Genomic DNA, 13,474 nt, shown 5'->3' with positions numbered 1-13,474 from the left:
GAAGAAGCCGAGAGGGCGGACTTTCCCAAATACATAAATTTGCAGACGTCGTAACTGCAGAAAGGTTCGATATGTTTTAGTTGAACTCCGGCAAATGCCCTATTGGTAGACCTTTTTTCAAATTAGTCGCAGTATCAAAACAGCCTCAAATCACACAAATGGTTTTCAGAAGCGTGAGCATTCATCATCGAGATGGGGTTCGGTTACAAGAAACCACACGAAACAGTGACGAATTACAACACAAACTTGATTCAGCACTTGTCTCATTGGCTTTTTCGTGACCTTACTCGTTGACTGGAAACCTCCGACACACGGTACTCGAAGCAAGGTTTACTGCCCCCACATTGGTACCGTCCACGATCGGGTTCGAACCATATTCGTGTTTCTTGGAAGGACCATGCAGTTTAGTTGGCTGTGGCTAGTGACAAAGCAAGCGATTGACCAAGTTAGCGACTTACCACTGACATCTTTACAAAGTTTAGCGAATTTAACGCGCGGCGGAAATCTCCGACTCACGGTGTTAGAAGCAATGTTTACCTCCACCACATTGCTACCGTTCTAGATAAAGCGTATTTATTTTCTAATGCGCGTCAGATAGGTGAAAATATGTTTGGTTGAAGAAGAAGACGACAAAGAAGGTGTGTTCTGTTTTGGCTACTGACTGAGTGGAGGAATTTGCAAGCACAAGGTAATCCACAAAATCATCTTATATTAACCGTGTAGTTCTGTACCCTAGTCATATGCAAGATACTACGCATCGGACACAGCCTGTTTGCCAACCACAGAGGAATTTTCCCACACCCCCGCCAACCCACTAACACCCCCAAAAGTGCATAACACTCTCCAAAATACCGGATAGAAAGGTGGCGCCACAAAAGCGGCTGTAGTGGGCATCATCCCTCAATACTGGACCTCCCTATCATCGAAATGAAAATCCCGGGAATATCCCTGACGATACCATAGTGTATCCGACGAAGTTGCGGTGCAATCTTTACACGAGCGATCACTCGGATTTGCTGTACAGTAGTTAGAGGGTGAAGGCTCTAAAATATCACATGGAAAACATCTCTTCGTGCGAGTTAGACAGTTAGCATGACAAAAAATAACCAAACATAGGCTTGCACACACAGACTACATATTTCAATCGGACAATTAAGTGACGCGCCTGTGTACTGGAATACATTTTCTATGGCATGTCTTGCAGAGATGGGTGGTGGTCCGCTTACGGTCGTTCCGGCTTTGACGAAGTCATTGCGGATTTTTTTGCGGCAGAGTGCTATGCGCCTTCCACCGGCAGTTGTTCGCTACCTACTTGCAACAAAAGCCAGCGTCGGAGTTTCCCCCTGAGAGCCCTGTGATATCAGTCGTTCGGAAAAATGCGCTTAACGTGCCACTCCGGACACGGAAAGCGGAGTTTATCATTTAGCTCATGAAAAAAATGTACCTCAAGGAGTCTATAAGCGAAATTTCAATCCTGTTCGCGAGCGTTGTGCATTTCTATCACTTTATGAAAGTCTGCTAACCTCCACGATTTTTGATGACGCGAAAAGCAGGCGACGCCATGTGTTGCCCAGAAATTGCATTGATGTAATGTTCTGGAGAAGGCGCTCGTCTCCTTGTAACGACGCTGGCGTCCGGCGAGGGTCACGTGCTGGAGAAGTCACGTGACGCTCATCGAAAGAGGGGGAAAATGGCAGAGATGTCTCCCCCTCCTTGTGTTTTCTCGAAGGTCGGAGCGGTAGGAGGACATGTCATGTGGGGCTCCGCTAATAGAGTGCAAAACGTGAGCCCCCTCGGAAGAGGCGAAGGGCAACAAGTAGTATACTCATAAATAACTCATAATTAAAAAATTATTTTCTCTAAGTCAGAAGAGATTTCAGTAACATAACATTGATTGGATTCTGCAGACACGAGATTTAGTCCCTAGTGGCACTTTAACGTCACAAATTCTTCAACTAAATACAACAACTGTCTAAAAAAAGTTGTCCAGTAATGTACTGAAAGACATATACTAAAAGGCAAAGGCATACCGACAAAGGAAGAGGTGTTTCTTGCCGGAGAATGCGCAGCGTTCAAGCGATGCAGTAGGCTAAAAAGGGATCGGGCGACAGCAGACGACAAGACACAGAGACGTAGGTGGCACAAAATCGTAGCAGAACTGCGCTTTCATTGGCCGGCCTCGTGTTCACCTGGAGTTGACGTTTCCGGAACTGCAGACACTGGGCGAGAAATTCATTGGATGATTATGATAGTCTGTCATGCGAAATTTGAGCGCAGCTACTGTGGTAAAGTTTTTATTTTTCACACATAGTACGTACTTCAGGTAGCACCACCTACCTCAGTTCGTGAAGTCGTTGTCCACGTTGGTGAGGTACGGCACGGCATGTCTGTAGCGCGACCTAGTGCCGGAAATCAACTTTTGCGGATGACTCTTGGCATTGGTGTACAAGACGTTTTCATACGTACAATTTTCCGGCCGCCACGGGTCGCAAGTGTGGAGCCAAGCTCCATGGATGAAGGAAACAGGAGCGGCCCCTCCGCCCGTTTTCCATCGGGACGATCGTAGCCGCCTTCGTGTTGCATTGTAGGATGCTCCTCTCTACCACGTGACCACTCACGTGACCCCCCCCCCCCCTCAGGCAGTACAGAGCATACCAAAGCAGATGGCAGGAGGTGTAGCTGTGTGTTGTCAAGTCAGCATGATGTTGAACGCGTGCGTGCACTTTAATTTTGCGTGTTTGGAGGGTTACTTTTATGTTACGAGACCAGTCACTGTCTGCAGAACGCTGGACGAGTACGCCGGACCGGAAACCTCACGCGTGGCAACGTACGTATGTCTCTTGCTTAAGTTGTAAAGAATGATGTGCCCACAACACCATTAATCAGACGTGCATAACAAGAGAGGATATGAAATGAACCTGCGGCACAGATCTAGCTCCCAAACGAACGGTTCAAGATGACTCGAACACTACTAAAACAGCTGATTGCGCACTTACGAATGAAACGTGTCCCCTTGACAGGGTGACTTTCTGTTGAACGAGAGCCGCAGTCGGGCAGGAACACATTACTGTTTCAGCGATGGTGCTCCCATTTTAACAATAAATGACTTTGGAAAAGCAAAAACGCACGGAGAGCAGCGCGAGAAACAAAGCCTTGCAAAAGCGAAAGTTTAAAGAGGATCACGTGGTCGACAGGACGTAATGGCGGTTTTTACTCGAGCGACCGCCAGAGGGTGGCTACCCTCGTCTGAAGGGAAGGGCCGCTCCTTGAGTTTCCTTCCTCCATGCCAAGCTCGCCGAACAGCAACCAGATTCCTTCGGGCTTCCCAAGCGTGACCTCCTTCACTTTCCTCCTCGCACCCTATTCACTCTCGCCATACGCTTCCCCGCTGCTTTCCTCCTCACGCTCTTTCGTACTTTCATCCTTCGCTTCGCCAGTACCCACACTCTTAGAAATGAACTTCACCGCATAGCACGCTTCTAACCAACCATAATCTCGAATGATATCGTTATCAACCCTGATTTGTTCAAAACGGGAGGCGTACGCCTTTTTTGTGACAATTATGAACAGCATAAGTGTCACAAAAAAGGCGTACGCCCCCGTTTTCAACAAATCATGGCTGATAACGATATCATTCGAGATGATAGTTGGCTAGGAGCGTGCTATGTGGTGAAGTTCATTTTTAAGAGTGCACAGCGTGTTACTGCGCACGGAGCAATCCGTGCCTGTGCATTGGTCGGACGTCGCGGGCGTGTTCGAATTGGTTGCCGGAATTAGAAAACGGCATTTCGCGCTTCCTCCCCTGCGTGCTGCGTACAAGAAAATAGGATACACGAAGTGTCATCGTTTTCTAGGACATGATGATCAAGAGATTGTGCGCAACTATGTGACAGTTGTACGTTGTTGGGAATAGGCTGTGTCGATTGGCGTACTTCGCAAGTTTGAACTTGGTTGTGGTAGTACGGAACTACTGCCATTTTCTTGTTTTTCTCATTTTCTTCCATTAAGCGTTTCGGGAGTTCTTGAAACTGAGCAAGTAGATTGTGCTGTATTAGCTTAAAATCATATCCTGCTCTTTGTAATTTGGCTGTCTGTAGCTTGAGAGCACTGAACACAAAATGCGAGCAAGATTTGGTCAATGCACTGGTTATCAAAGAATTTATCAAACTATTTTTCACCAACTTAGAATGGCAACTCCTTCTTGGCAGAAGGTGTTTTTTACTTGATGCACCATATTCCAAGCATAACCCACCTTTGAAGTGTAAGGTCAAATCTAAAAACTTCAACTTCCCGTCGGTAGGATGCTCGTCCGTAAAAGTTAATTCGGGGGCCGATTCACGAGCCACACGTTGCAGTTCTGCCAAGCAGGAGCGTGAACGAGACACAAATATCAGATCGTCAACGTATCTAGCCACCAAAACAGTGTCAGGCAAACACGAATTTACAAAAGCACCTAAATGAGAGTCGAGGCAACCTAAATAGATTTCAGATAAGAACGGTGCAAGAGACGAACCTATGAAAACACCATCATTTTGGGTGTATAAAACGCCATCTATGCAAGTTACATTAGAATCCAAATATAAATTCAGCAATTCCAAAAAATCACTTATTGCAATGCCAGCGTAAGACTGGAAACGTACCAAGAACTTGGTTGCAGTGTGCCAGGAAGCGCTACGCAATATATTACGCGCGCTTTCGTTACACTCCCCGTTGCACACTGATCATGTTTCGAAATGAAGTGCCGCTGACGACGGACATGGAGAAAGAGTGCATGTTTATTTAAAAACCGCATTAAATACTCGCGGAAAGAAAACACGTTACTTCAACGTATCCGATTATGCGCCACATTATCGGAGACCCCACAGACAATGCACGGGCTACATTCTCCGCTCGCGGAGATATATAGAGATATACAGGGTGTTACCCTATAAAAGTCTACCCGTGCTGCAATGCCGTACTCGCCAATTACTCAATCCAGGTGGCACATTGTGCGATCTTCATATAAAGGTCATAAGAACATCTAATCTTAGAAAATTTTGAAGTGATTGAGCGCCGCAGCACAAAGTTATAACTCAAAACGTGCAATTCGCGTAGTCAAAACAATCAAGACAGCGGCGTTGAGAAGAGCACTTGACATGCTGCTTCCCAGACGACGACGTGTCGCATATTCTGCCAGCCGGATAGAACTGCAGTTTTCATTTCGCTTTCGTTCGTGTAGCTGTCGTATATTGCTCAGAAGTAAGCGACGTGAGGAACGAAAAATGCGGACGTACTCAGCAGAAGACACTCAAAAGGGATGTCGTCTGCTTACTAAGAGGCGCCATCTTGGCTGTTTTGACTACGGCAACCTCATGTTTTGCGCTATATCTTTGCGATACGGTGCTCAATCACTTCGATATTTACCATGATGGAATGTCCTTATGAGTTTTATACGTAGGCAACACACTGTAGCGCCTGCATTGAGTAAGTGGCGAGGACGGCATGCCGGCGCGGGTAGACTTTCATAGGGTAACACCCTGCATATCTGAGTGTCCTCATTCCGAGAGCAAAGAGATGACTCAACCGAAGATCCTTCTGCAGGATCTGATTGCCATGGCGACGGCGACGTTCCCCAGGTCGACGTCATGCGTGACGTTGCATGACGTGAAGTGCAGGTTCAGTCGTCTGCTATTAGGGCACGTTTCGACAAATACCTCGAAAACGACTTGGTTATTCTCAATGAAGCTTTGACGGTTGTATGTGTACAGTAGTCGTGAAGATAGTTTTGGCTGCGTTTCGGAATCGCCCGGGCTGTACGAGACCGTCCCTTTAAGAGCTGCGCTCTAAAAATCTGACATTTTTTTACTCTTGCACTGGACATCCGATGCAGGGCGAAATTTTCCGCATATTCGCTCCTACATACTTTAGCCGACCATCATCGCGAGTGGCGCCGTTCTTTCTTCCGATTTTTTGAAAACAAGAGACGTACGTCTTTTTGTGACACACATGCGGTTACGTTGTCACAAAGAGACATGTGCTTCCTACAAGTCAGGAGTTGACTCTGTGCAATGGTTGACCTTCAGCGTGCTATGCGGTGGAGTACTGCTTTAAGAGTGTGCTTGTAAGTAATTAGGAAGCCGTACCACATGAACGACACCTTGCCGCCCTTTTTTTTCAGCAACAGAGCCACGAGAATCTGCTGAATATCAAAGATGTACCTTCATCCACGAAAACCAAAGCCGAAAGAAGTGGCTATACCCAGGGTCGTAGCCGACGTTCCCGCAATTGAAGGTCCTGTGGAGGAACACAAATTATCATCGGGTACGTCTCACAGGCACACGATCGGTACTTAACGTACGCACCCCCAAGGGTGCACGCATCCTCGACAAAGACTACACCCCAAATTGGATTACTCGCAATATTTGCTTTGTCCGGGAAAACTTGTATATATATATGTGCTGTCGAGAGTGTCGTGTTTTCTACTTGATCCAAGATGACTTCCGTAATATGTGACCAAATTGAGCTATTACACGCACCGTGTGTTCACATCAGCGACGTCGGCACGTCACCGTCGTAGCGGAAGAAAATGTGGAGAGCTGCTCACGTGGCAGCGGACCTATGCCATTTAGCAGAACATCAATTTGAGTATTCTGGTGGACGTCGTTCACCGGGTATCCACACCAGCGACTTTTTGGAGCGAGATCTCGGAGGAGACGCGAGGGCTAGAGGAGCAGCGTCATAGTTTGTTGAGTGCACGTGATCAACGTCACATCTTCTCGTGCACTCCTGTGCGTCGAGAGATTCTGTGCGCGCCACACAGTTTTTCCGAAGAGAAACTCCCTGTGTTAGCTGCACTACGTTCAGCGCCGTCCTCCGTCACGTTTTTGAGCAGCTTCCCGCCACCACTTCAGACGTCATTCGGATGATCTTGGCATTTCTTCCGCGGTATCTCGTTGGCGCGTGCTTTCCCGAGTATCCGCACAACCGACTTCATCTGGCGAGAAGTCAGCAAAGAAGAGCGAGGAGGAAAGTACGTGCCAACAAGACATCGTGGAATAAATACCGAACGCATCCGAACGACGTCAGCAAGGACGGTGGAGAAGTTTCTCAAAAACGTGACGGCGGACGGCGCTGAACGCAGCGCAGCTAGCAGACGCGGTTTCTCTTCGGAGAAATTCTGTGGAGCTCGCACAATCTCTTGATGGCAGACGAGTGCACGAGAAGACGTGACGTTGCTCATGTGGACACAAGAGACTGTGACGCCGCTCCTGTCGCCCTCACGCCTCCGCCGAGATCTCGCCCGAAAAAGTCGCTGGTGCGGATAGCCGGTAATGGTACTGTGATGTTACACGTAAGGTTTGTCTGCGCAGTGTGGCAACATGTTGTATGTGCTGCAGTCTAGGACAGCTCTGCGGATAATTTGGCCACCTTGGGTTCTTTTGACGTGCGCAGGAAATCTCCGACACACGGTGCTGGCAGCAATGTTTACCTTCCCCATGCACATTTCTACCGCCCTCGGCAGGGATCGAACCCGCGATCTTGAGCTCAACAAGCCAGCACGTTACCGACTGAGCTAGCGAGGGCAGTCGGATACTCGGTTCCTCTACGCGCTCCTTTGCCGACATCCCGCCAGATAAATTCGCTCGTGCGGATATCCGGTCACGTGAATAGGCGTGTATCTCACAAGATTGCGCGCTGTGAATTAGCAGTTACTTGGCTCCTTGATTAATTCGAGCACTAACATGCAATATGCATCGTTGAGAGGACGTGCATGCAACACGACTGATCCGAATCACTGGACATGGTTATGAAATCACGTCAGTCTAAAAATTGGCATTCGATCTTCTTCGGAGAAAGAGCAACCTAGAAGTCACTGGACTCTCTGGCACGCTGCATTGCAGGAGACGAAGGACACTGCCCGCGCTGTGACCATACATGATTACCGCGCGGTGGAACAATAAACCCGACAGTATCATGCCATGGGACTCGTGCGCGAGCCGCCTGCAATCGCGTTCACTTCCTATCAAAGTCACTGTGCTCTTTGGTACACATTTCTGGACGTCTGGCAAAGAGTAATGGCTACACCCTTCATCGCACGCCCGTTTCTGGAATTCTTGCAAACACACCTTTCACGTTCCTCATTAGTTTACCAACGCGTGTGCATCTCCCACAGCAATGGCGGCACATCTGAGAGCTCTATACTTGCGCGAATGTTCTGCAGCACAACGTCTACGCTTTAAGGTTCGTGCTGCCGGGCGTGTGCTCTTAGAGCGGAGACTGGAGAGCCGAGAACGGGTAGCGTGTTCGCACCATGCAGGAAATAAACACAGGAGCGTTGGTTTCCATCTCGTGTGCGGTGAGGCACCTCTTGCGGTCGGTCTAGTCAAAACTGACATTAATTCGTGTCCACTACGTGACTTTATTTTCAGTTTCAATTTGCATCGCTTTGTTACATGCGTCGGTGTCCATGTTATTGATTATGTCACCTTCTATACTGGTACTCTTCTATAGTGACCGGATAACACCAAATTCGTCCGGATTCCTTTTCATCCATGGAGGCCGCCATGTTGTTTGGGTCACGAGTGCAATCACGTGGTAAACAGGATTATCCCACCACCTTTAGCTCCGGTGGCCGTGGCTCCTCTGAGCCTCCATAGAAAGCTATGCGAGGGGTCGCTCTTGTGTTTCCTTCCTGGTCAACACTGACGTTCGTCGTGTTCTCGACAGACACTGGCGAGGGCGACGTGCTTACAACGACGACAAACATCGGCACGCGCTTCCAGGTAGTCTTTTAGTTTTCATTCGCCACGGACCTTCGTCGTTGTCTCCGCTTTGATTGGTTGGTCACTGCAGTCCGGGATCGTCAGTCGCGCAAGGAGCGAGTGACCTCCGAGTGACCTTTCTGCCGCTTATCCAAACGCAAGGTCCTTTCCCGTGAGTAGTGGCGAAGAAGTTCCAAGCGGCAACGACGCACATCCACTTCATGGTTCCAGAAATTCGCGAAGTTTTTGTGGTTCTGGTACTGGAAAGCTGCTTCGACGTTCATGAGCGACTTCTAACAAGTCGGGCAGATCTTGTTCTCAGGTGCGAAGCCAATTGACGTCAACCTTTGTGCCAAGCTGACGAAAATGCTCTTTGTGCCCCGAACTTTTCTTTTTTGTGATTTGCAAATGGATCCGCGCAGTCTCTGGACGTTATTGCAAATAGGCACTTACTAGTGCAGAGGCAGTAGTAGTGGTACCCACATATGTCGTTGATAGTTGCTGCGCTGCGCCGAGATCGAGACTGCTGTTCCTCGGTAAGGCTTGAAAGCTGAAAACTTATGATGCCGTAGAAAGGACTGCACTTCTGTGGTTCAAATGAGCATGTTTGCTCAATATTAGCATTCTCATCTCTCAGATCTCCGCGGCGGCTACGTACCGATGCACTTTCCATCGTGAGGTAAAAGAGCGAACTGCACAGCACCTGAGATTTGGGTGTCCGCATGACTGACCTTGACGTCGGCACATCTTGCACGATGGTATAAAGTCGGTGTTCGGCACGTTCAAGGGTCCCTTCACTTTCCTTTTATTCACACGTGCCTATATGACAACAGAAGCGTGGAACAGTAAAGTTTTGTGGGGGAATCTTCAGAAACTGTGACGCAAAATATTTTCTTTGGGGAGCGCGAATTTCCTCAGACAATTTGTTTAGAAGTGCGCGCATGTGGGGCAATATGGTCCAGCTATTCCTCGCGCGTGGTGACCTAAAAAGTGATCAGCTGACGTGACGTGGTCAGCGGCTGAACCAGCTGCACCACACGACTGGACTTGCAATCCTTTTGTAAGACCACGCCACATATATGTATATTGCCAATACCGATTGGGGGCCGCAAAGCTAAAAGGTGAACCATGTGGCGTACCTGCAAGGTTCCTTGTGTAAAAGGGCACACGCAATGCGTTGCTAATACTCAATGGCTCAATTTGCGAATAAGCGACTGCCATGACCAATGTCATATTTACTTCTTGCTGTAAATTCGTGACCCTACCATTTGGAAATCTACCAAGAAGGAGGAGGATAGCATTCCATGGCCTATAACTCACAGAGGTTCTACAGACACAATGGTTTACGCTTACATGCATTTTGTCTCTTGGCACAATCGGACTTCGATCCTTATTGTGAAGGGGCTCATTATTTCACTCCCCACATCACCACCAGCAATGGCGAACAGAAATGAAATGAAATCCATTTATCCGTCAATCCGCTCCATTCATCATCTTATATAAAGTTGTTGTTGTCTCCTAGATTCTCTACTACTGGATTCTCAAAAAAAGCAACCTGCTGGCACAAGTGCAACGTTTTCGCAACCGCTGCCCCTGTTGACCAGTATTATTGATTAGTATTCAGACTTCCTGATCAGTATAGAACCTAGAGTGTGTCTCGGACACAGTGCGATATACTCCTGTAACCAATATGGTTCATGTAAAGAAGTAGGCAGTGTTCTCTGCCACATGCTGGTCTCACTCTTCAGAGGATGCACGTAGCCACACACCGTAAAGACGTCGGTACCGTTCACTTTTAGGTTACGTGCTGGAAGGCTCCTCGATGTAGATACACCTTCCTCGACGGGTAAGGAATCGTTATGTGCTGCACAAGCCCTCAGCGGACGGATACAGGCGGTGTCAGCTGTAGTGTTGGTACAGGTTGTCAGCAGCATACGAAATGTCTGAGCTGGACTTACTACGGTCGGCTGACATATTACACATTAATAAATTATCATTGTAGTTACTCTTTATCCGTGTAGGGGCTATCGAAGTGAGATGCAACCTTTCATAAGGGTAGGCGAGGTCTTCATAGTCCGTGTGTTGCACACAAACACCATAAGACGAAGCGCAAGTATGAATGCTATATCCTGCTCGGAGCACCCGCTTGTACGGCGTCATTGCTGGTGGATAGCGAGTAAGTGCAATGGACGTATCGGAAATAACAGGGCGTCAAGTGTTCACCTATAGGTGCCTAAGTGGCCATACATTCAAGTGTGAGCGACATGAGTAATTGTATATTTTTTATTCACCTGTTTATGCTCATCGCGGGTCGCGGACAAAAAGGTGCTCACATTGACAGAACAGCAATAAGGCAAACAAAAAGGCGAAAAGGGCCGATCAAGGATATCTTAGCGCACTTCACAATTCTTGCACTGCTTACCTCATGTTCCGCCAAAACATATATGTAGTCAAATTATTCTTCACACAGGGCTACACGCTCCATTGGTACGTCTTAATTTTTAGACAAAGAGGTTGACAACTCCGACTTAACATAACAAAATAACAAAGTTTACTCAGACGTTTCGTCCGTCGCATGACGGACGAAACGTCTGGGTAAATTTTGTTATTTTGTTATGTTAAGTCGGAGTTGTCAACTTTTTTGTCTAGTTATGTCGGCTCCCGGCTTTTGGAGTATTTTTGCGTCTTAATTTTTGCAGGAGGTTGGCATACCGTGGCTTTTATGCTGGTGAATTGTGCCCTCGGAGCTGGTGTGCTGCACTATCCAGCTGCGTATGACGAGGCCGGCGGCCTTTTGATCGGTACAGCCGTGCAAGCGGTAAGTGCTCGGTTGACGTCATGAAGTTCCTCGTTAGTGCAGAAGTCTTTCATTCATGCATGGAGAAGTTTCTAAGCCCGCGCAATGTAAGAAGAGAAGCACAACGAGTGACGGTGTACCTACTTTCTCTCTTGGCACCTCGCCGTAAGGTTTAGAGAGGGCGCCGAACCGCTACTGGGCTGCTTTGCATCGCTTCTTTCAGTCCATAAACCAGTAATTAAGTTATGTAGCTAAATGGTGTAGAACACAAAGTTGAACGTACTTGTTAGAAGTTGATGAACTCAGTCCTTCTGGATTACCTAATATAGTTCCATATGCTGTCTATGTCTTGACCTAGGATAGCATAAACAACTCACAGTTCGTGTGGGCTCTGTATCGGGTGGCACTCAGGTGGGAATACCATCCCCAAATACGCTACGTAGGTAGGTCAGCTGACAGCGCACCTTCCCAGTTTCCATCTTTCCTCTGTTGTGCGTGGAGCTACCTCATTGTTCAATCTCCCAAATAAGGGGATATCACGTATATGTTGGGCGTACGTAGTTCCTTCTGCGGACACGTTCCGAGATGAATGCTGGTCTACGAATACTTCCTTATTGCTGGTTTGCTGCCTAGTGAGCGGACAGGCACTTGGTCACGTGGTTCCTCCAAACTTTACCCCTCCCTTGCGCAGAGACAGGCTACCGTAGCGTATTTTGTCTCCGGTTTGGCGGCGCACAGTAATGCTCTAAGCTCTGCATCCTATCCTAAAAATAAGAAGTGGAGAAGAAAGAACAGATTGAAAAGAAAGAAAAGTGTAATGCGAACGATCCTGTTCGGTCTCTCTTATGCCGCGCCATATGGCTCGTTTTTTCTTTTTTCTCGTAAGAGCAACGGGCGAAAAAGTATAATACGAAATTCTGTATTGTGAACGCTTGATATGGAGTAGAATTTCGAGCAGCAATGGTAAATTGCTGCAATCGTTTGCTGTAAGGATTTTGACGTCGCTTTCTTGAAACAAATGCAGATTTTGAGGTGCTTGCCATTTATCATCTCATTTGTTATTACATGCACACGACAGTAAGCCAATGCCGTCAAAACAAAATATTGAAGTACACGAATGCTTGTTCGCCCAACAAGTACCCCCGCAGGTGACGGGGAATTACCACCGCGTTCTTTAAAGATAAGGTGTCGCACAGAAACCTTTCGGGTCCATTGTGCAAGTACTAGGATATGACGTATAGAATACGTGAAATAATAATAATAAAAAGAAAACTGAAATATCAACATTCTCAGTTCTCAGTGGCATCCTAGTTACCCTGAAGATAGCGCCTGTTATCCATGCAGGTGATAATTTTCATCCTGGGTCCAACGGCCCTTGCTCTGGCCTACTGTTCGGATGCTCACGGTGACAACACGTACCACGAGGTCCTGGAGTCTTGCTGTGGGACGAGAGCCCGGAATGTGTCCGCCTGGTCCGTTCTTGTCTCCTACTTCGGTATCTGCATCGCTCTACTTGTAATTATCGGCGACCTTACGGACCGCAGTAAGCTTCGTACCTTTTTGGAGCATCCCCGAGATACATTTGAGCGTTTTCACGAAACGAGAAGTTACGAGTGAGGCGCTCTGAGAAGGATGTTGCCCTCTTCCCCGATTTCTTGAAAATGGGAGGCGTACGCCTTTTTTAGAACTTTCGGACACAGTATAGTTCTGGTAGCTGCCACACAAGGGCGTACGCCACACTTTCTGTTATAACGTTATCATTGTACATGCAGAACTTGGTCACGTAACACGCTCACGGCCACCCACCACTCAAGGTCAGTCTTGGGAAAAGTTGAAAGTTGGGAAAAATAATTTAGGTACAGTCAAAGCTACTGCCCCAATTATGTAACAGATTTACAGATACAGTTGCTCTGTAGAAATAGTATCCGATTAAGTT

At 47.6% G+C, this 13,474-nt stretch overlaps 1 protein-coding gene across 2 annotated transcripts in view; it reads left to right on the top strand.

Annotated features, from left to right (window-relative positions):
* Nucleotides 1-628: 628 nt before the first annotated feature.
* The window catches only part of LOC135372512 (sodium-coupled neutral amino acid transporter 7-like), a 61,200-nt gene continuing 48,354 nt past the window's right edge, over nucleotides 629-13,474 (top strand). Inside the window, exons 1-4 of one of the 2 annotated variants that reach the window (XM_064606118.1) lie at nucleotides 629-688; nucleotides 6,158-6,300; nucleotides 11,441-11,559; nucleotides 12,883-13,033. In XM_064606118.1, coding sequence (XP_064462188.1) covers nucleotides 6,192-6,300; nucleotides 11,441-11,559; nucleotides 12,883-13,033 — 379 coding nt within the window. In that variant the 5' untranslated portion in view covers nucleotides 629-688; nucleotides 6,158-6,191. Of the gene's footprint in view, nucleotides 689-6,157; nucleotides 6,301-11,440; nucleotides 11,560-12,882; nucleotides 13,082-13,474 lie in introns of both variants that reach the window. The other variant, XM_064606117.1, reaches the window with a different exon arrangement.

Source organism: Ornithodoros turicata, unplaced genomic scaffold, assembly GCF_037126465.1.
Source record: "Ornithodoros turicata isolate Travis unplaced genomic scaffold, ASM3712646v1 Chromosome15, whole genome shotgun sequence".
Taxonomy (NCBI): domain Eukaryota; kingdom Metazoa; phylum Arthropoda; class Arachnida; order Ixodida; family Argasidae; genus Ornithodoros; species Ornithodoros turicata.
The sequence above is the reverse complement of the archived record's forward strand: the minus strand, read 5'-3'. Positions and strand labels throughout refer to the sequence as shown.